Source organism: Acanthaster planci, linkage group LG01 (genome assembly GCF_054643075.1).
Source record: "Acanthaster planci isolate LZ-2023a linkage group LG01, COTS_SCS, whole genome shotgun sequence".
NCBI lineage: Eukaryota > Metazoa > Echinodermata > Asteroidea > Valvatida > Acanthasteridae > Acanthaster > Acanthaster planci.
The window spans coordinates 20,277,256-20,297,674 of NC_141777.1; the positions used below are offsets into that span (position 1 = coordinate 20,277,256).

The 20,419-nt window shown below is 40.5% G+C and overlaps 1 protein-coding gene across 3 annotated transcripts in view; it reads left to right on the forward strand.

The window, feature by feature from the left end:
- Positions 1-20,419, forward strand: part of LOC110982864 (cyclin-dependent kinase-like 1) — a 39,197-nt gene that overhangs the window by 12,839 nt on the left and 5,939 nt on the right. For all 3 annotated transcript variants that reach the window (XM_022241594.2, XM_022241596.2, XM_022241595.2), the window contains 7 exons: positions 1,058-1,179; positions 3,249-3,281; positions 3,551-3,623; positions 5,387-5,477; positions 15,438-15,638; positions 18,859-18,941; positions 20,061-20,114. In XM_022241594.2, the coding sequence (XP_022097286.1) occupies positions 1,058-1,179; positions 3,249-3,281; positions 3,551-3,623; positions 5,387-5,477; positions 15,438-15,638; positions 18,859-18,941; positions 20,061-20,114 (657 nt within the window). The remainder of the gene's footprint in view (positions 1-1,057; positions 1,180-3,248; positions 3,282-3,550; positions 3,624-5,386; positions 5,478-15,437; positions 15,639-18,858; positions 18,942-20,060; positions 20,115-20,419) is intronic.

Sequence of the window (20,419 nt, forward strand, 5' to 3'; positions counted from 1 at the left end):
TTCCAGACAAATGTACATGTATCAAGATACCTGTACTATAAAATTGCTATCACATGTAGTCCACTTACGGCCTGGCAGTGTTTTTAAGTGACCACAGTGCAAAAGCTTTGCAAATTTGATTTTCTTGTGCATGTACATGTATCATGTGTATGCGTACAACTGTACCGGTACTTACATGTACGTGTACATGTAGACATGGATTCCTCATAACTGTCACGCACAACATTGAACATCGCGTGTTATGTGTAACCCAAAACAACCCCACTGAATAAGAGCATTTTTCATGGAAAATTTGTATCAAATATATCACAATAGACCTTTTTCACCCACATGACTGGATTGCGGTAAATGTAAATAATACCACCACGTGTGGACCGCCATGGCGGTGGTGATCGCATACCAGTGTATCCCTGTGCGCAGCTTCAACCATGTACATGTACATGCGCATGTGTGAACACAGCATGCAGGACTACTGTATCTTGAATAAGTAGGTTTCTAGATTACCATCACAACACATTGCAGTCCAGCACAATTGTGACATCATTGGAAAAAGGTCTATAGGAATCTCCTAACATTTTTTTGTGTGCAGATTTGATTTTGTAAATTAAAATTTGATAATATGGGAATGTTATGCTTACATGTACATGTATAGTATTAGACTATCCACTTCTGTCACAGTACCTGGTTTGAATGAAAACCCTAAACCTACACCCAAGTTATGCCTTTATGGCAGTGGTTAGTAACTCTCTTGTGATTGAATTGAATCCTAAATTTATACTTCATGCACTGTGTATGCATATTTGAACAGCCCCAAACCATGGGAGAGCTTTTTCTGGAAGTGTGTGCCCCTTTCTTTTAAATAAAGAATCTCATACCCCCTTCGGCATTCAGTGAAATTGCAATTCCTCAAAATAATGCTCCTTAGCTGGCAGTTTTAATGTACATGTATCGGTATGTCCAACGTTTTCAACTTTGTTTCGCTGAGAAAGTCCAACTGACTACATAAAAATCCAGAATTTGGAATTGAGTTTCTCTTTTCGTTTCTCTGTTTCCATAGCAACTGAAGCATAGAAACTTGGTCAACCTGTTGGAAGTGTTTCGACGGAAGCGGAAGTTGCATCTGGTATTTGAGTACTGTGAGAAGACGCTGTTGAACTCCCTGGATGAGTACGCTAAGGGGTAAGATAGGAATATCTGCATGATCACTTGCAGTTTGGTACTCAGGACCCCACCCGTGTTCCCTTGTTTCTGTGAGTTTGCAGAAAGCTCCAAAATCCAACGCTAAGTAGTGAATGCAGTCAGCAAATTCCAAATTCCCTTTGTACTGTACAGCGGTACATCATGTACACGTCCGTGTCCTTCAGTTACCAGGGGCAGGGTCCAATCCAGGATATGAAATGTAGGCATCTGAATATAACTTGAATTGAAACATATCCACGTCAGAATTTGAAGGAAGGTACAACTGGTTGATCTTGCTGTACATGTACCAGTATATCACTAAAAGCACTTAAAAGAAAATTGTTTGTGCCCCCCCAACAGACACATATACAATAAATTGTTGTGTAATACGGTGTGGAGTGCATTCAGAGTCTGTTGGTTCTGGAATGGGCTCTAAATACATCATATGACTGCTCTATTTTAATAATCTACTTTTACACTTGGGCTCTCCAGTTTGTTTGTTTTTTTTTTGGCAGAAGCTTTAGTGTTTATCTTCGTCACTTCTTCATAGTAACAAGGAACACTTATATTGTACCTGTATGTTGGTCACGTTCTTTAGTTCAAGAATAGTATGTGTCAGGCTTCATGTTTGTATCCCTGCTGTGTTCTTGAAAAATGTGTCAAAACTAGGTGACCTGATTCTTTATATGAGTGTTGTTGAATTACAGTACACACTGTACCAGTAGGTACTTGTACAATGTACATGTACACTTCATGTCCGTTTCAGGAGGGAAAATGGTTGTCAAGTTTAGACTTCGTTTACTGGCATGGACAGGCGCTGTTGAGATTGTCCGGCTTTGTCCTTGCGCTGTCATTTATCACAACTGCCTGGACAGATAACTGGTCAGTTACACAGTTCATAGAGCTTCGGTTACACATATGTGTACATGCCCTAGCTCTTAGGTAGGTGGTGGTCCATTAACGCTGTGTCCAGCAGAGGCCAAAGTTCAGCCAAGACACTTGATTAATTTGTGTATACACATACACACATTAGGCTTTTGTCAGCTTTGGAGCTCTCAGGAGACTCAGGCCCACACATTCCTGGTTTTTGTTGTGATGCCAGGCAGTGTGTTTTGAGGCCACTTGTACACATGGTTCCCTATCTGTATTGATTAATTTTTGTTTACTTGCAGTAAGTGGGTGAACTGCAAGGAGTCTCTGGCCATCCTTCTTTGTGCTTGTACTGAATGCATACATGTGTATTGCGCAGTACTGCTGTGCAGAGTACATATACGTTGTACCACGATTGTACAAGTGGAATGCGGGGGGGTACATTTTATTGAAAATTTTGGGGAAAAGGAGTTTAAACTCATGTTGCATCTCTGTTTTAGCAACATTCACGTACATGCACACTTCATTTATCAAAAATTTAAAAAGAAATTATCGAGGGAGAATTTACAGTGTATTAAGTATGGTCCATGTTATGTACACATGTTCATGTACAGTGTACATGTTCTGCAGTGGATGAAACAGATATTTGTGTCTCATGCACGTGCGGTTTTCAAGGTGAATTGAGCAAGTGCGTGCACAGAATTTTTTTATAAATGATAGAACTTGCTTACTTTTAAAATATTTACAGGTTTCAAATCAATAATAATAATAATTATTATTATTTATTCAGCATTCTTCACAAGGACACAGCACAATACAGACATTACATATACATGTAAGATACACAAGGCCGGCAGCAAATGCCAGGAGATGAAAAAGTTAACCTAGTAACTGTGACCCAAGGGCCTCCATTTCTGATGCTGCTGACAATAATAATGCAGTAGTAATCATGGCAAGCAGATCCTTAAGTAATAGTACTCTGTAAGTGGTGTTTATGTTTGCCTCCAGAGGTCTTGTAATTTCCTTGGACGGTGGGGGAAGGGGACAGTATGTGATTGGGTCACTAAGATACTGCAGTGTGTACACTTATATGCAGCAGGACTCCGCACTAATTGACCTAATAAAATCCTTGATGTCAAAAATGGCCTGAGAGGTTCCTAAATTAATCTGTATTCCCCTGTTTGTCTGTTTGTCTTTAGGAGATTAATTGAGCATCAGGGAACGCTGGGAGGGTAAGTGACAATGCAGTATTGATGTCTGTAGCCTGATCTACTTGGGCTAAATACAGTAAGATTGAAATTGCATAGGAGTGCAACTTTGCAAAAAGGTTACATGCATGTGGTATATATTACATGCATAGTATTGATAGCTCAAGTGCTGAGAATTTCCTTTTTATTTCCTTTTTTTATTCCCATGTGTGATGTAAATCTTAAGAATCACTATGACACCTACTGATTTACACTGTGTATGTAAACCTGTCGGTCTCTTTCTTTGTGTTCAGGATGCCGGAAGAGAAAGTCAAGAAGTGGATCAAACAGCTCTTGGAAGCCGTCAAATTTTGCCACGATCACAATGTAAGATAAAAGAAAACACCGACGAAAACAGACAAGATCGTTTTTCATGCAAAAGAGGCTTGTCTAGACTGGCCCTTGAAACGGGTCTGAAGTCTGCCCTATTTTGGAGAGGAGATGTCTCTGATAATGTAGAAGCGGTTACGTCTGCTTGCTGCAAACTGTGGCACCGCTCTGTATGTGTACATGTACATGTAGATGGGCTTGACAGTTTGAGGAAAGTTGGATTCTGTACATTTACAATGTAAATGATGGCTTATTTTTCGAAAAAATGTTCCAAATAATTTGTGCAAAATTATAGTTTGCATGATGCTACCATCATTTCGTGGATTACCCCCTTCACAGGTTCCAGGTTTTGTTTTTTCTTAAGGGACGTACGTACACATATATTTTCCATTCCGATTTTTCTTTCTTCTCAAATGGTTATTTGATACCTTCGAAGACAGAAATTGTACGAGTACTTAAAATAAGTGCCCCACCCAAATGTTTGGGTTCAACCCCCCCTTTTGTTACATGCTGGGCACACCCCCATTTTTGTTTGTAAATGCTAGATCTGCCCACCGTGTGATGTTTTGAGCCTTTGTTCAGCAAGCCACACAATCAGACCTGCCCTGTGCCTCCATGGAGGGAAGAAGATAGCAGAAATCAATAGTTTGGCTCTTATTTATGCGAATTTGGGAATTGAGCTCTAAAATGCCCCCGGCAGTTTGGGGCTGCGGCTTATGGATTTCTGTCTTTTCAATTCAAGTAGCTCAAGCATACCCGGGCAAGATAAGCTGCCGCATGGAGCTCCCTCTTGGGCATTTCCATAATGATCCGTGTTCCCAGAAAAACTCCTCAAAATGGATTCAAAGAGTGAAGGGGAGTGAGAGTGGTGCTGCCATTCAGATTTAAATCCAACACAGAAGGGGGTACAAAATTCCCTTTGGAAGTATATTACAATCCCAGGGTTTCTGAACTCCAGAGAAGATCCCACGCAATACAGGTTGAACAAGGAACTGCGCCTAAGTATTCAGCCGTTGTGAATAGAAAGAAAATGAAGTCAGTAGTAAGCTACTGGTACATTCCCTGTTTGTGATTTTTAATTCAAATAAATTCAAGAAATGATCTGTGACTCATTTTTCAGGTATTTGTGAAAGTTGGACAGCACAGCCACAAGTATTTGTTTAATGTGTACACAAGTACACTGTATGTCAAGCTTGTTATCACAAGCTGCAAAGTATAACTAGTCTGGGAGAAGGCATTTTGGACCAGTCAGGATTTATTGGGTATACACATACCTGCCAGCCTGAAGACGGGGAGGAGAAACAAACTGGAAATTGCAATTGTAGCATTGGGACTGCACTTTGGAGGTCATGAGATAAAATACACCTTTTTTAGTTCTCTTTCTCTCCAGTAATAAGAGAGAAGTTATTTTTTTCTGGTGGATTTTTCAAAAGCATTTAGCAGATAGTGGCATTTATCCTCGGCGGGCTGTACGTGTCCCATGGTGGCACCACAGTCTTGCATTTGTTCTTAAACTTTATGCATGCTTGTGCATTTTGGCAAGTAACAAGCACCCTACTGATCAAAAGAGATGTTTGCATTGACAGACACGTGCTTGTACATCTCCAGTATGGGTTTGTGATTCTGGTTGCCAGATTAACTTGAATACAAAGAATTCTGAAAATGTATCGAGTTTGTTCTCCAGTGCATCTGCATTGCAAATTTTAACTTGGACATTATCCCCGTTAACATTACTGTCTTTTTCCCTCCCGTCTTTGCAGTGTATTCATAGAGACGTGAAGCCAGAAAACATCCTCATCACAAAGGATGAGATGCTGAAGTTGTGCGACTTTGGCTTTGCCAGAATACTAAGTAAGTGCGGGTGCTCGGTATCTTGTGAAGTTTGTTTCAAATGGGCACAGTGATTTTTCAAATCCCTTGATGTTTCCGTTTGTAAACTTGGGGTATCTGGAGTGTCATTATTACATAAATGTGTTTGCATGCTGTTATGCACAAGCATAGCATGTATATAGTGTGGACCTCCAAATAAAAGAATCCACATGATGTAAGGAGGCATGCTTCGGAGGCATTTTGGGGTCAGTGTTGTCCGTGGCAAAATGAAGAACCTGTCCAGGAAATCGTCGAAAATTAAGCTTGAAGGAGTTACAGTGGGAGAAAAAGGAGAATTTTCCCCGAGTTTTTGAAATTACAGGAGAACAAAGGAGGGTCCATACTAGGTATGTGAAACAAGCACAGGTGTTCCTATGGTGTTTATCCACACATGCTTATGGTGCAAGTACCTATTGTGTGGTAAGTTGTTGAATTCAAGCCTTTCAACGTTATTCATTGTGCTAAAAGGATACATACATGTACATGTATGTTGGCCATACCACCACGTACGTACATGCACTAATTTAATTTACAAACTCCCTGTATTAAGCTCTTTAAATCAAATCTGTGAACCTGTCGTGTATGCTGTATATGTAAGAGACCTAACTACTGAGCCGTTCCTTTTAAAATTGGATTTATATGCACCACATGTAATTTTATAACTACTGCTTATTTCATTCAAACATGCGTTGAACGAAAAGTACATTGACTACAGTGTACTTTTGAGAGCATGCACTCAAACGTGTGCAATTTAATGCTCTTCAGCCCCACCCATCAATTAGCCCTACCCAAGCTGGCACCGGTCCAATCTCTCATTGATATCTGGGATAATCATACTGGCAAGTTAATTAGTCATGGCGCTTGCACACTGGGCATGAAAGTAGTGCATTCTCAACTGTTGGCTTTATGATGAGCTAAGAGGGGAGCATTAATCACTCTGTGGGGTAAGTGTAAAGAAAAGAGAAGTGCAGTTGTCATGAATTTAATGGACATGAGCTGTACGAAGGAAAGACACTCAGCACGATGATTGCAATGCTCGCAGATCCATCACAAGTAGTAAATGATGACTTCAACAAACGTCTATTAACGTTTGCCACCTTTTCCCCCTTAAACAATGGTCATAATGCTTGCAGATCCTTCACAAGTGTAGCAAATAATGATTTCAACAAACATCCATTAACATTTCCCACTTTTTCTTTTCCTCCCTGAAATTGAGTGGTGCTTGAAATTCAAAGTTGACTCACGGAGCACTTGGCAACAGCCAACAAATGTAGTAATTACAGCTTGTGTGCGGTTGAAAAATCAGCCCAGTGACCTTTCCATGCCAATTTAATACATGTGTTGATGTACATGTGTCACTTGCCTTCAGTGGTGTTGATGACATAATCACACAGTCTAGAGTGTTTGGACTTAGTACATGTAGATATAAGCCACAGTAAAGAGGCATTGTGAGATGGTCAGTTTCATAACTTTGTAAGTTTCAGTTAATATTTACGTACAGCAAATGCCAGTGAGAGAGCCTGCAGGCATGCATGTTTTATCGGCTTGTACCGGTACATCCATACTGTTTGGATTGAGTACGTTTATGTGTTGTGGACTCCTGATACGTAATTTTCTAGGCTTGGGGCCAAGCGTAGAAGTTAACATTCCAATCACATCAAAACATAGTCATCACTAGGCCTGTTAGAACTTATGTCTACTGTAATTGTCTAGTCCAGAGTTCTGTAAAGATACATGTAAGGCCCACCAGTTTCTCTTCCGAGTTGTCCCTAAGAGATGATTTTTAGAAGTAATGATGTTTTCTGTACATGTACAGTGTTGTTGCTTCCCTACAGAACTGATCATGTGACATGTGAAGCAAATCACATACTTAAATCTAACATCACTCAAAATATGGAGCTTCCATATTTTGAGATGTGTATTTTAGGTCATTGTAGTCAGCAAGCAGTTTGCAGCAGTTTTGTATTACATATCTTTGCAAATCTAACATGTTTACAAACACTGCATTGAATGTGTTTCAATAGCAGTAGATAAATGACAAAAATGTCACATTTACAATATTTTCGAAGCTTTCCTGTTTTCCATATCGACGAGTTTAATATAGTCACTTATCTTGAATTGTATCTCGCTTGATCTTTTTGCTTTTATTTTTTAGCATAGTATACCTGGGACTTCTCAAGTAATCATCAATAGGATTAAGAAATGTGATACTAGTGTTGAAGCTTAGGTGAATTACCCTTTTGTTTGATCAGTTTGCCAAAATGCAAACCTGTGTAGAGCTTGTCACACTTTGGTCCCCATATTCGAAGAATGTCCTAATTTCTCCACCACTTTATTAGCTCTGTGGAAAGGTCTTGCTGCGTCAAGCTTAGTTTTGTATATCATGCCACTAAGGTCAGTGCGTCGGTTGATTGTTAAGGACCGAAGATGTGTCAGGCACAGTCTGTTTACACAGCACACAGACCCACAAAAACCACTCCCCTGTCCTTGTCTCCCAATGGTCCCCGTCTCTCCCAGTCCGCCTGTTTGTTTGCAAGCACTTCTCTGTGGGAGGAAGTTTGCGACCTGAGCAGTCTCCATTGTTGATTCCGGAAGACCGCCCACAGGATGGCGTGTGGTCAATACTGAACGCTGTTGACACGGATCTGAAAGCTGCGTGTAGATATGTAGAGGCTGGCATTACAAGATTACCTTTTAAAAAGGGATTTTGTTGAGAGATGGGGATAGGGATTCTTTACCAATGTAGCCGAGGGGTACTGAGGTTAAAAAGAAGGTGAAAAAGTTCCCATTTTGTCCTCATACGTACCTTACATGTAGCCTGTACGTTACCACCAGGTACATGTATAATTGCTGAGCATTCTTGGATGGATGATTCCTTAAAAATGTTCCCTTCAGGCTTTGAGCTGATTCCTTGCTTTAAAACTTGCCTTTGGGGCACCCTTCTTGTGCACCCTTGGTTTTAGTTCCCCACCCTTGAAAAGGGGGCCTGAATGTAAATCATTCTGCATTCAATCCTTCCAGTAGATCCCTGAGCAGTTTGCCCATAAGGCCACCATCTCCTCATCCCATTGAAACTCTAACCCTTTTCAAAATGTTTCTTTGTACGGTGTACTTTAAAAAATTGGGATGTCACAACTCTTTTGTGAAGCATATGTACGTGTATGTGTGAAGTGTGTACATTTAAGGTTGCCGTACTCTAATCTCAAAACCCTAAAAATGCTGCAGCATCTGGGTGAGAATGTTGATGGACTGAGGGTAGATTGTGTTGGAAACTGTGTTTGTATGCGTGGTCATAGTACAATGTACAAATACATGTAGTACAAATAGTGCACTGGCTGATAGTGCACATTGTATGGCTACAGTGCATGTGTACTGCCTGTGGTGCACATTCATGTTTGTTGAAGTACAGTCGACCATATGGTGCTTTTATCATTGCACTCAATATCTGGAAACTCTTTGAGCCCCAAAAGACCATCAATACCGAAATGGGTCAAGTGGTAAAACCCTGAGACTGGATGATCCCATCTGGAAAGTGCTGGGGGAGGGCACCCTTGGCACTTCTGTCTGGTTCATCTCCGGCGCACTCTTTGTAAATATGGTTGAGGCACCAGGTGCTGAGTACTCTCTTGGGCCCGGCAGATAGTAATACAGACTGGGCAGTGCCTGGTCTGCTGAGATAGGGATTGGGCGGGGAGGAATTGACCCTGCGGGTGACTGATGTGTTGGATTCCATGCACAAGGTACCCCTTCCCCTTTCACGCATAGAGAGAGGCACGGGGTTAACACTTGAGCCCTGATCCTGCTCTGCTCCTGGTGCAATGCAGTGATCCTGTGGGTGGGATTGTGCTTGCACATTTGTGACAAGGAATCATTGCATACATGTATTCTGAGCAGATGCTTGCGCACCCGGTGGCAGCCTCAAGGGAAATTGTCCCCTAGGGGCGATCACAGAGGATTCAGATTATGCATGAATCTGCTAATGGTTATCAGAGATGGTCAGCAGCACTCAATGGTGTGCATGATCCACTATTTAATGAATCCACAGCTCTGTATATTCTACTGTGTACATGCATGCAGTATCCTTCACTCAATAGTGCCAAATCTTTGTTGGATATTTGTGTTCCCCCCTTACAAAGGCACACATATTTAGGTACATTGCGTGGGTGTAGTTTCTTCCATGCATGTACATCACGTCTGTGTTGGTTAGATACACCAAAAATGTCCTGTGGTCAACAGCCACAGGGGAAGGGGCCTGGGGCAGGATAGTGTACGCATATGTGACCAGACAGTAATGCATTTATCCTCCTGCAGTTGATGCTTGAATTGTCATCAGGGCCCAACTGAATGCTGCATATATGTACCTACATGTACTGTACATGTACATGCACACAATGGTATCTGTGCATATGCAGTCTCGTGCAGTATAGCACTAATTGCAGTCACCTGCTTTGCATGCATGCTGTTTCTGCCAGTTTGTTACTGCCACATTGTGTCAGCTTCTTCATTTGGTTAATCAACTTTGTAGGAAGGTACAGTGTAAAAGGCCAGGAGAAAAACATTCTTCCTGCCTGCTTATGAAGGTGGTATTGGCCTTGTGAGTACTTACGCAGCTGCTGTGCACCTCTGTTCCTCTCGCACTCTTAGGGCAATTAAAATGATACGTTCCAGTGAGCTCTTTGATGAGCCAACTCAAGCCCGCGGAATCATCGTAGCGTGGAAAGGCAGCCTTTGAACATTTGGGTGGGAAAAATGATGTATGTGGATATTTGCAAAACATACCCCTGAGAAGAAAAATGTTTGGGGGGGGTTGGCAGAAGATATTGTTGCCCATGTACGTGCAGATGACAATGACAGGCTCTCTTGCTACTGCTTATAGCCTCCAAGATCCACCCACCTGTATACAAGTGGATTTTATTGGAACAGTTGGCTTGTAATGCTCAGTCATCTGTACTGCCACGATTTCATGTAAAAGTAATTGACTAGTTTCCCCACACACTACCCTGGACTGTGTTGCTATGGTGCATTCTCCATTCCCTCTCTAGGGCGCATTGTTATTGTAAACATCGGTAATTAAACTGTCAGCTTCAACTTGTGGGTCCCTTTCGGCAAGGTTACGCACATGTTGGTGGGAAGGTGTGAAGGACGTACATACATATATGGTCAATAACACTGTAAAAATGAAACAAGGTACATACGTACTCCCTACTTTTAGTTCAATATCAGTTAGCTGAGGTACTCATCACATCTCTAGTATTTAGGATCGAGATGGTGCAAGGCAGGGGAAGATGGCAGAGATTTATTTGTTGATGATAACGTTTTTCCTTACTGGCGTTTGAGCGAGGGCCCTTACTTTTCTCGGTAAAGTGAATACTCTGGAGGGATTGTGAATCTGTCGCTTTCCATTTACCCTCCATTAGTCAGTCTGAGGGGCCCTGCTCCGGTGTTGATACTGCCTGCATCATTTATGGGCTCCTTCCATCTAGTCTGGTGATGAGGCAGCCGAGCAAATATGCATACAGTGTGCATCATGTTTGGAAATCACTTAGACTTTAATGTAGGTGATTTTTAATACCCCCGGCATTTGTACAAGTGTGCATTAACAGATGTGGTTGTACATGTACATGTATCAGGAACACATGCTTGCAAGTGCACATGTATGTCCACATATTGGCGTTACATGCCGGTTTGGACATTTCCATGTTTTCGTGTGAAAAAAAAAATCGAGAGAAAATTATTCCCATTTCTTGCACTGCGACCACTCAGATCTGGAATTTTGTTTATGACTTCCTTGACTGTGCCTCTTCATTTTTTTCGCAGATGTAAAACCCTAACCCCAAATGCCTTGTACACTTTTTCTCAGAGAGGGGTTAACCTTGTGTGGGCGTGGTTTAGTCCATGGAAGATTTACGCATCCTGTACTATTTGGTCCATACAAAGCAAAGGCGGCAGGCACACTAGCGCATGCAGAAATGTACATGTACGTGTGCATGTGCATAATGTACATGAAGTACCACTGGTCCTCTGCTCACACTCCCTTTCATGTTAATTGAATTTTTCTTGCATACAGTATGAAAAGGGGGGGATTCATTTGTCAAGAGACTCACAGCTGATACAATTTATGCAGTGTGGAGCTTTGATTCCTTGACTTTGGAGGTCTGTGTCTTGTAGTGTAGTTGCTGAGAAATTGTTGTCATGTTTTTTTTTAAGATGTGGGGATTTCTTTCATGTGGAGCGCTTTCCAGAATGTACATGCTGCTGTGCATCTTCCTTAACATCCATGTACTGACTACCGTACATCTGTTAAATGACGCATGTATAATGAATTATCCTTGAGAAATTCAATGCAGACTTCATATTATGATTTATTATTTACATTTACCATTATAACCCTCTTCAGAAAAGCAAATTGAAATTTCAAGCGGAATTTAAATGATGAGCAAGCATGACTAATTGTCATTTAAATTTAATGCACGATTTTCTTTCAAATGGTAAGTAGGTTGTCTTTTGAATTTCGTACACGTACCTTCACACCATCCCATGCAATTTGTTCTAACCTGGCGTCGTGCTTGCGCCAAGACAGTACCTAATTACCAGCAATTTTTCTTCACCAATTGGGAGTTCCTGAATGCAAATCAATAGAAGCATGCACACGTAGCCAGCAGAAACACATCGTGACTGGCAAGCATGCAGATCTCAACACAAGTTCATTCGCTCATCCTATTGATTGGTAGGGTGCCGTGGCAACAATCAAACAAAACAACCGCTGAACTTGGGGAGAGTGGTATTTCTTATCTGAAACTGATAAAGGATTGCTTTTTGTCCCCCGCGACCATTAAAAGAATAATGCATAATTTGGTGTTAATATTGTTTGCTGGATATTGTTTGCTATCTTATACTGCCATGCGTGAACGTGTATCTCATAATTCAACATGAGAAAATTGCAAGCAATAAGATACAGTTGGAAAAAGCAATGGGGAAGATTGAAAATTAAATATTCATTGCGACAGTGCAGTGAAGGTTTGATTATAGTTGAATTCCCTGAAACACCATTCATACATGTATATGTACATGTATGCCTTTTGAAATGCACTTACAGCGATCGGATAAAAATAGAAGAAAGTGTTATCTTGCATGTGGGTCATTCCCTGAGGTTGGGGCACAATTTGTGATGGTGTCCTTGTTACATGGGTAAGTTTTACCACCTGTCATGACCTGTAGAGTGGTCATTTACTCTGCAAAAATAACACACCCCTCTGCATACAGCCTTGCAAGACGTATAATAATGTCAGTTTGGAATCCACATGCAGGGAAATAGCTTTTCATTTTTACGGAACCCATGTAACAACTGACACCGTCACAAATTGTGCCCCAACCTCATGGAATGACCCACATGTGAATGACATTTTACTTGTGATGCACAGATACCATTATCAGACCCATTAACAAAGCCATATTGCATAAAATGACAGTTGCACGCCATAAGATCACATACATGTATACCACCCCCCTAAGGCTCTGCCCAGCCGTAGATGATAATATTGCCAAATTTAAAGCAGATGGCGCTTTTTATCAGCACAGAATTTTTCACAAGGTTGAACACTTTATGGTCACTAGAAAGAGGTACAGTGAAACAGGCTTGGTGAAAATTTCATTTCAAAGAGTTAGTGCAAATAAGTTCAACTTTTTTTTTACATGATTATTAACGTCCGACTTTTAGTACAAGATTTCACAACAAATTGGCTATGCAAGATGGTATGTGCAGATGTACATACATGTATATGTAGTTTCATTGTTGATCTACTGCACATGTACAGTATTCTCTCTTGAACAAAAAACAAAGGGTGCACCCCCAAAAGATCTAATTTTAACCTGACGAATGAAGTTCACTGAATTTATTTTGCTCATATTTTATGTGTCATTAAAAGATGTTTACATACATGTACAAATACTGTGTTCTTTTTTTCTATTTTATCTGCATTGATGCAGGTTAAGGGTATGTAGAATACAGGAAGGAACAAAAGCCCTTTTGTTGATATTTTTCTGGGGTTTACATACCCCAGAATTTCATTATTTGCCATTTTTGCAACAGAACAAGTGGGGGCCTATAGTACGGTACCGTTGTGTGTTTATGTAAGCACTTGCATCAGTACACTGTACATGTTTATGTACGCATTTGTTGATTAACGTTTACGTTCTATTGTCCTCATTTAATTTGTTGATAGATTTTGCAGTTACAGTGTATTTATGTTATTGGCATTGACTCGAAACCAACAGTCCCTTTGCCAGTCATGTTTGTACTGTACTTTGCAAATACTTAACGTATGTGTATACATGCATGTACTGGTATTTATTGACAAAATATTTCGTTATAAATAGCTCCGGTGGTATTTTGACAGGAGGGAGTCCCTTTGTGGAAGGGGAGGGGGCTTCTGAACAAACACAATGCCCTCCAAACAAAGGGAACCTAAAAACAGCCAAACATCAGAGCTGTCTCCTCTTTCACATACCGCTCTATAGTTACACAATGCCTCAGTATCACATCAACCGTGGTTTCCATGGCAACAACCAAACACCGGTCACAACACAGGATTTCTCATCAATGCATGCTCATTCAGATGCGGCGATAACTCTCCTGTTAGATTTTGTCCCTTTAGTTCGCTGCCTGCAAAGTCACTGCCCACAGATTTTTCACAGTGTTTACAAACCTGTTTTTGCTCACAGCGTACATGTATGCAGTTTGTATTTCTTGGCATTTTCGGGAGTAAAATGTGCAAGTTCTCTTTCTGAGCATGAACTGGAAATGTAGCTCCATGATCCCCAAAATTGAGATTCAATGTTTGGTTTGCAGTTTCTGATGGATTCGCAGCTTTGAAAAACAAAACAATCAACAACCAAGAGCACAATGACTATACATCGTACATATATTTTTAATTACAGTTCAGTGGAGATTTTAATTATTTTATAATATTAAAATGGTTGAAGAAAGCTACATGAATCCAAGGAGTAAATATTGTTTGGATCTATATTATATCCTAGTTGACAACTTCAGTGCATATTCACAAATCTTAACCCTACCTGGTATGCCCCAGTCTTCCTATTTGCACATTCTTTCCCAGTTGATGGTCCTGAATCTTCCAATTCCAAAAGGCTTACAATTATCCCACACTCTTTAAGTCAAGGTTATGTTTTGTAATCTGCTGGTTGTCCATCTGTGTACAGTATACCGTATGTCCGGTTAATGAGCTAAGGACCTTCAGAAGAAAAAGGTTATTGCATTGTGTATGCAGGAACGTGTTTGCAGCTAAGAGTTATTTGAAAAGAAGTCAGTAAAGTGGAAAATAGCATGCCATAGCCACAGCTGTGTGATATGATTTCAGCGCAGGCTGCTTTGAGGGGTGCCTGTGCATGTATTCATACATGTATGTATGTACTGATGTGCCTCCTAATGTTATCTGCTGAGTGCCATGGAAACAAACTCAAGGGCTCACTGACGGAGGCTACATTGACCTGTAGTGGCTGATAATTTCCTACATGTACGATTTGTACTTTCTTAATACTGGAATGTAGCGTGGGGAATGTTGAAGATATGTTAATTTTAGTGTTTTTTTGTGTTCGATCAGATCTGAAAACTGCCCAGTTCCAGCAGAACATGTAATAGCCGGTGGTGAATACTTGACAATTACTTGTCACTGATCAACTCAGTTACTGTCACAAGCACTTGTATTAACAACGAAATTGTTCTGTAATGTATTGTATACCCATTCATGTAGCTTGTGGCTCACATCAAGGAATATTTATGACTGCTGGAATAATGATGAATGCTTATGATTACTTGTGAAGCTATTGGAGTGCATTTGAAGTACTCAACTTCAGCAGGGATACACTGAGATCCAGACATCCTATGTCAATAATCCATATGTCTTCTCTCTCTACCCAAATCAGCGGGTCCAGGCGATGACTACACAGACTACGTGGCCACGCGATGGTACCGGGCCCCTGAGCTCTTGGTAGGGGACACCAAGTACGGGCCACCAGTGGACGTCTGGGCCATTGGCTGTGTCATGGCCGAGATGCTGACCACAGAGCCGCTCTGGCCCGGCCGCTCGGATGTGGACCAGCTCTACCTCATCCGCAAGACACTAGGTGAGTTGTGGCCGGTGGAGGCTCCAGTTCACAGGTCTTGTATATTTCAACAACGAGCTGATTTGCTACAGATGAATCTGTTGACCAGTGCCACTGAGGGAATGCATTGTGATAACTAGTATTGGAGTTGAGTCTATCGCAAGTCCTTTCACAAGTCCAGTTACAAGTCCCTTTACAAGGCCAGTCATGAAGCCTGGTTTCCATATGGTCATTTGTAACGCAGACAGAATACCAAACGTGAAGACACAGATACGAACTGAAGAGACGGTGCATGACATTCCTCCCAAAACTTGAGACAAAATGGCGTCCGAAACACCATGATTTTTGGCAAAAAATGTGCTTTTACATTGACTGTTCTGCCTCAGGATGCCAGACCTCTACTACAGTTTCATGCATTTTATTGAAGGTCAGCTATGTAGTTCATCACTGGGGTGTAATATTTAAGCATTAAGGAGAAAACGGGCACAATTTGTGGAACTAAGCAACAGGATATCATTGCATGCACGTTTGTATGGGGATACCACAGCTACTCAGTGCAGGCAGTTGGCAAAGTTGAACCTGGCTCAACTTTGCCAATCCTTCGCGGGCCGTTTTGTGTTTATCTGCGTCGTTGGCGACACCTCTGTTTGACATGTTTCCATATGTTCGCATTGCAGATTGCATCTTGATTGCATTGCTCTCTGTGTTTCTTATGTCGATATGGAAACCAGGCTTAAGTAACAGGATAAACAGTGTCAAGAATGCTTTTGTCAGAGTTCATTTGAATAGCTTGTGAATTGGCTGAAGACAGAATGACTTGTGATGGACTTAAGGTGACTAGCAGGGACTTACGATGGACTTGAATACAACCCAGGTGATCACAGAATACAGTCACAGAATACAAGTATAAAAACCCGTCACAGTGCTTGCCGCTATTAAATTGCTATTGATATCCAAACTCTCGGTGGCCAATTTCAGGGCAACCGTGTGGTCACTTGATACTTAGAGATCTTTTGACCCTATTCCTGCTGAGCATGTACAAAATGAAATGTACTGTAGGTCATTTAGGATAATCAACACTCGGAGGAGATGGGCCATGTCAGTGCAACCTTACATGTACATCCACCTTGCATTCACCTCACATTCTGGCATCATGCTACATGTAGGTGCTTTTATTTCATATGACCTGTCATCATTAAAATATCAAAGGCACTAAGTATAAAATTTAATAAGCACATACATGTATATGTGCTCAGAAACAAAAATTTGAACAGAAATGCAAAAATCAATTCACTGGATTGGTGACAAATTTACAGATTACACGTACTTTTTAGATGAGTGTAAAATGTAAATTTAATAAAAAAAGAACAAAAGAAGAAATGAAATTCTTATTCAGTTGAAACAAAGTCATTCAGTGCAGTCATTCAGAAACACAGAAACCGACATAAATGAGCTACTAAAGATACTGTCCAGATCGGTGAAAATACTCATGAATGCATAGCAAGGCATATACGTACACTTACATCACAGGGCCAAGATGCCTTGTCACGCTAATGCATTATGCACAAGCACCCCATCAGAGGTAAGAATTAATCATTGCTCTTAGTGTGTGGAACTCTGCCAAGTACCAGTAGGTGAGACTAAATATTTTATACATGCATACATGTACGTGTGTGGTTAAAGTGCTTCAGATCTGCAAGTCATTACAAGAGCTCATACATGCATGTCACCTTAAATGCAGTCTCATCTTCAGTAGATCGAGCCTATGGCAGTTAGGTGTAATTGGGAGTGGCTTTGTATTAACTGTATACAATAAACCCATGGGCCCACATTACTGTGCTGTACTTTATGTACATACAAGCACAGTGCATTTTGCATATATTTTGTTATCTTGTTAATGACAATTGGAACAGCACACATTTTTATTTATAATAATTAATAATTATAATTATTTATAATAATACTAGTAATCAATGTGTATGGCTGCATTTGCCCAACGTACACCTCTCCAGAGTACATAAACATCTGAGAACAGACACGCAAGAGTATTTCAGACCATTTATATTGAGCTTGAACAAATAGTTGGAGGCAGAAATGTGAAGTGCCGACATTCAAACAATAGCATGTGAATGAAATGTGCAAGGTTTGCTTGTTAATATTGCTGGTACAGCTCCGCCCCCAAAAAACGAAACAAATCAAAAGAAGGACAAAAATGATAGAAACAAGCTTGCATTACATCAGGGCGTCCCATTTATATTCTCATATGCGAGATACCGGTATTGCCCGCTGACTAGTCACATGCTGGCTTATCCCCGTCCTTTTATTTGAACATATGATGAAAATGAATATAAATGGATTTTTATTGATTGCTGTGTCAATGAATTCCAATGCGCCAGATGTTGCTCGTGGTCCAGTTCTCCACAGGAGAGATTTATCAGTTTGTTTTCCCAACATGCTGACGTGACTTACATGTATGCATATTGACAGGACACCGCAGAACAGATGTTCTCCATATACTGCATGTGCCTCATTACCTCTAGTTTTTTTTTGTGGGGGGGAGGGTTGTTTGTGATGTCTTCTCTAGCAGTTAGTGTTATCACATTGAAGGTGATTAATAAAAGATAAACCTATAACATGGTATGACAAATCTATTGATAAGGTATTTAAGATACGAACTCTGAATCAATACTTACGGACCGATCCGAGGAGATACATGTACCGTTACTGTGTTGGCCTTGCATTCATGTGCATTTTCTTAAATATGGCATGTGCACATCTTCCCAAGAATTTTGAGGGCTCGTACCTCATGTGGTTGTGTGTTTGTTTTGCTTATAAAGTACATTGTAAGTTGAAGCAAATCAACGTCAAGTGCTGCATATTTTGGAAATGTTCCTAAATGGATTTTGAATTTTTTTAAATACTCCCTGGCACCAGACACCTTGCTACAAGATCAATCAAAGTTTTTAAAATTGAGGTGAATAAAAATTTGGCTTTTGTTTTTAAAGAAAAGCACTACAAAAACCAAGTGAATACAAACTCCAAGCCAACATGTACATATTTCTAGCAGCAGGATTCACATTCTTAACGGACTTAGAAGTTAATGCTCTGGATATCAATACTACCGGCATATGTGCTTGTTTCCTGCATTTATTTGTTACAATTCACTGTCAGAAATCTCAACCATTCGGCTCTCAGTTCAGCAATTATTATTTATTACATTATTTTCCTTCCTTTTGAACAGGTGATTTAATTCAGAGGCATATGAACATCTTCAGTACCAATGCCTTCTTCCAAGGTCTCCCACTCCCTGAACCTAAAGTATTAGTAAGTACCAACCCCCACACCGGGTCCTAATTTAGTTTTCTGGAGCCGTTCAAGACGGAAACTCTGAAAATGTGTGTGCTGATTGCAACAGAATTTAAAATCTTGAAAGGTAACACAGTCAGCAATTTCCAAATTTCGGCAAAGATAACCTGTTTTTCGTACGTTTTTTTGTGTGTGATGTCTTTGAAAAGAAACAGCTGTGACTTCACTCAACCATTTACCAGAATTTACCCACTGGTAGATGTCAAAAGTAAATACATGGGTTTTAAGCATTCATGGAAAAAACATGCTGGCCTGCAACTGAAGTCATCAGCTTGCGTTTTTGATTTTTTTTCTTAATATTTATCCAGAATTGAAATTACACTGAAGGTCATACGCTTTGGTTGACCCCGTCTTGGCCCTGATTTCCCCTGAAGATGTCCCCGTTCATATGCTCCCTCTTAAAGTGAAATTCTAGCCCCCACTTTTTGGATCAGTTAAGTGGAATGTCTACGTCCTGGACTCCATTGGACATTTGTACAAAAGTGTCTTGAGTGGAGGTGGTTGCTAGATAAGTAACATTTGATAGTTTCCTGTCCAAAGTTTGATGTCTGAGTTTGACATTCTGATAGTATTTTACTATTTGAGGTGCAAGCATTTTTTGCTAAGGAACCGAGGTCCTCCTGAAAATTGGACCTGCTTACATGTATATGTGTATGCACCTGTAAGATGCAGGGTTCCCCCAGGGTACTGATGATGTGTGAGGTGGTCAAACAAATCTTCCCAAATTTCAAGTGCCTATCAAAAACAAAGGGAACATTTTCAAAAAGGCCTAAAATAAATTCTATGTAGTCTAATAGTACATTTACTCCAAATTTCCCCATTAAAATAAACCAATCTTATATTCTGTGTCCCTCTTTACCATTCTGAACAATCTGAATCTGATCTATTTCAAAATATCCAAGTTATTTTGCTTTTCCCTTCCATCTTTGTCTGTTTTAAGTGTGAGGTGGTAAACTTCAACAGAAAAGCCTGAGGTGGTCACTCAACTCAGTGAGGTGGGCCACCTCACACTTGAATAGGCAGGAGAAACTCTGGTAGTTTGGCTCTGATGGAATTTTGTTTTCAATTTTTTTGTAGGAACCTTTGGATTTGAAGTTTCACGAAGCTCCTGATGCCTTGAAATTCTTGAAGGTTGGTACCATTCCACTAGAGGGTTTTGTACACTGTGCAACATTCACTGTAGTTTTATGAAGAGCCTTGAAATTTGTGAAGGTTGGTACCATTTCACTAGAGGGTTTTGTACACAGTGCAACATTCACTGTAGTATTATGTAGAACCTTGAAGTTCTTGAAGGTTGGTACCATTTCACTAGAGGGTTTTGTACACGGTACAACATTCACTGTAGTTTTATGTAGAACCTTGAAATTCATGAAGGTTGGTACGGTTCCACAAGAGGGTTTTGTACACTGTGCAACATTCACTGTAGTTTTATGTAA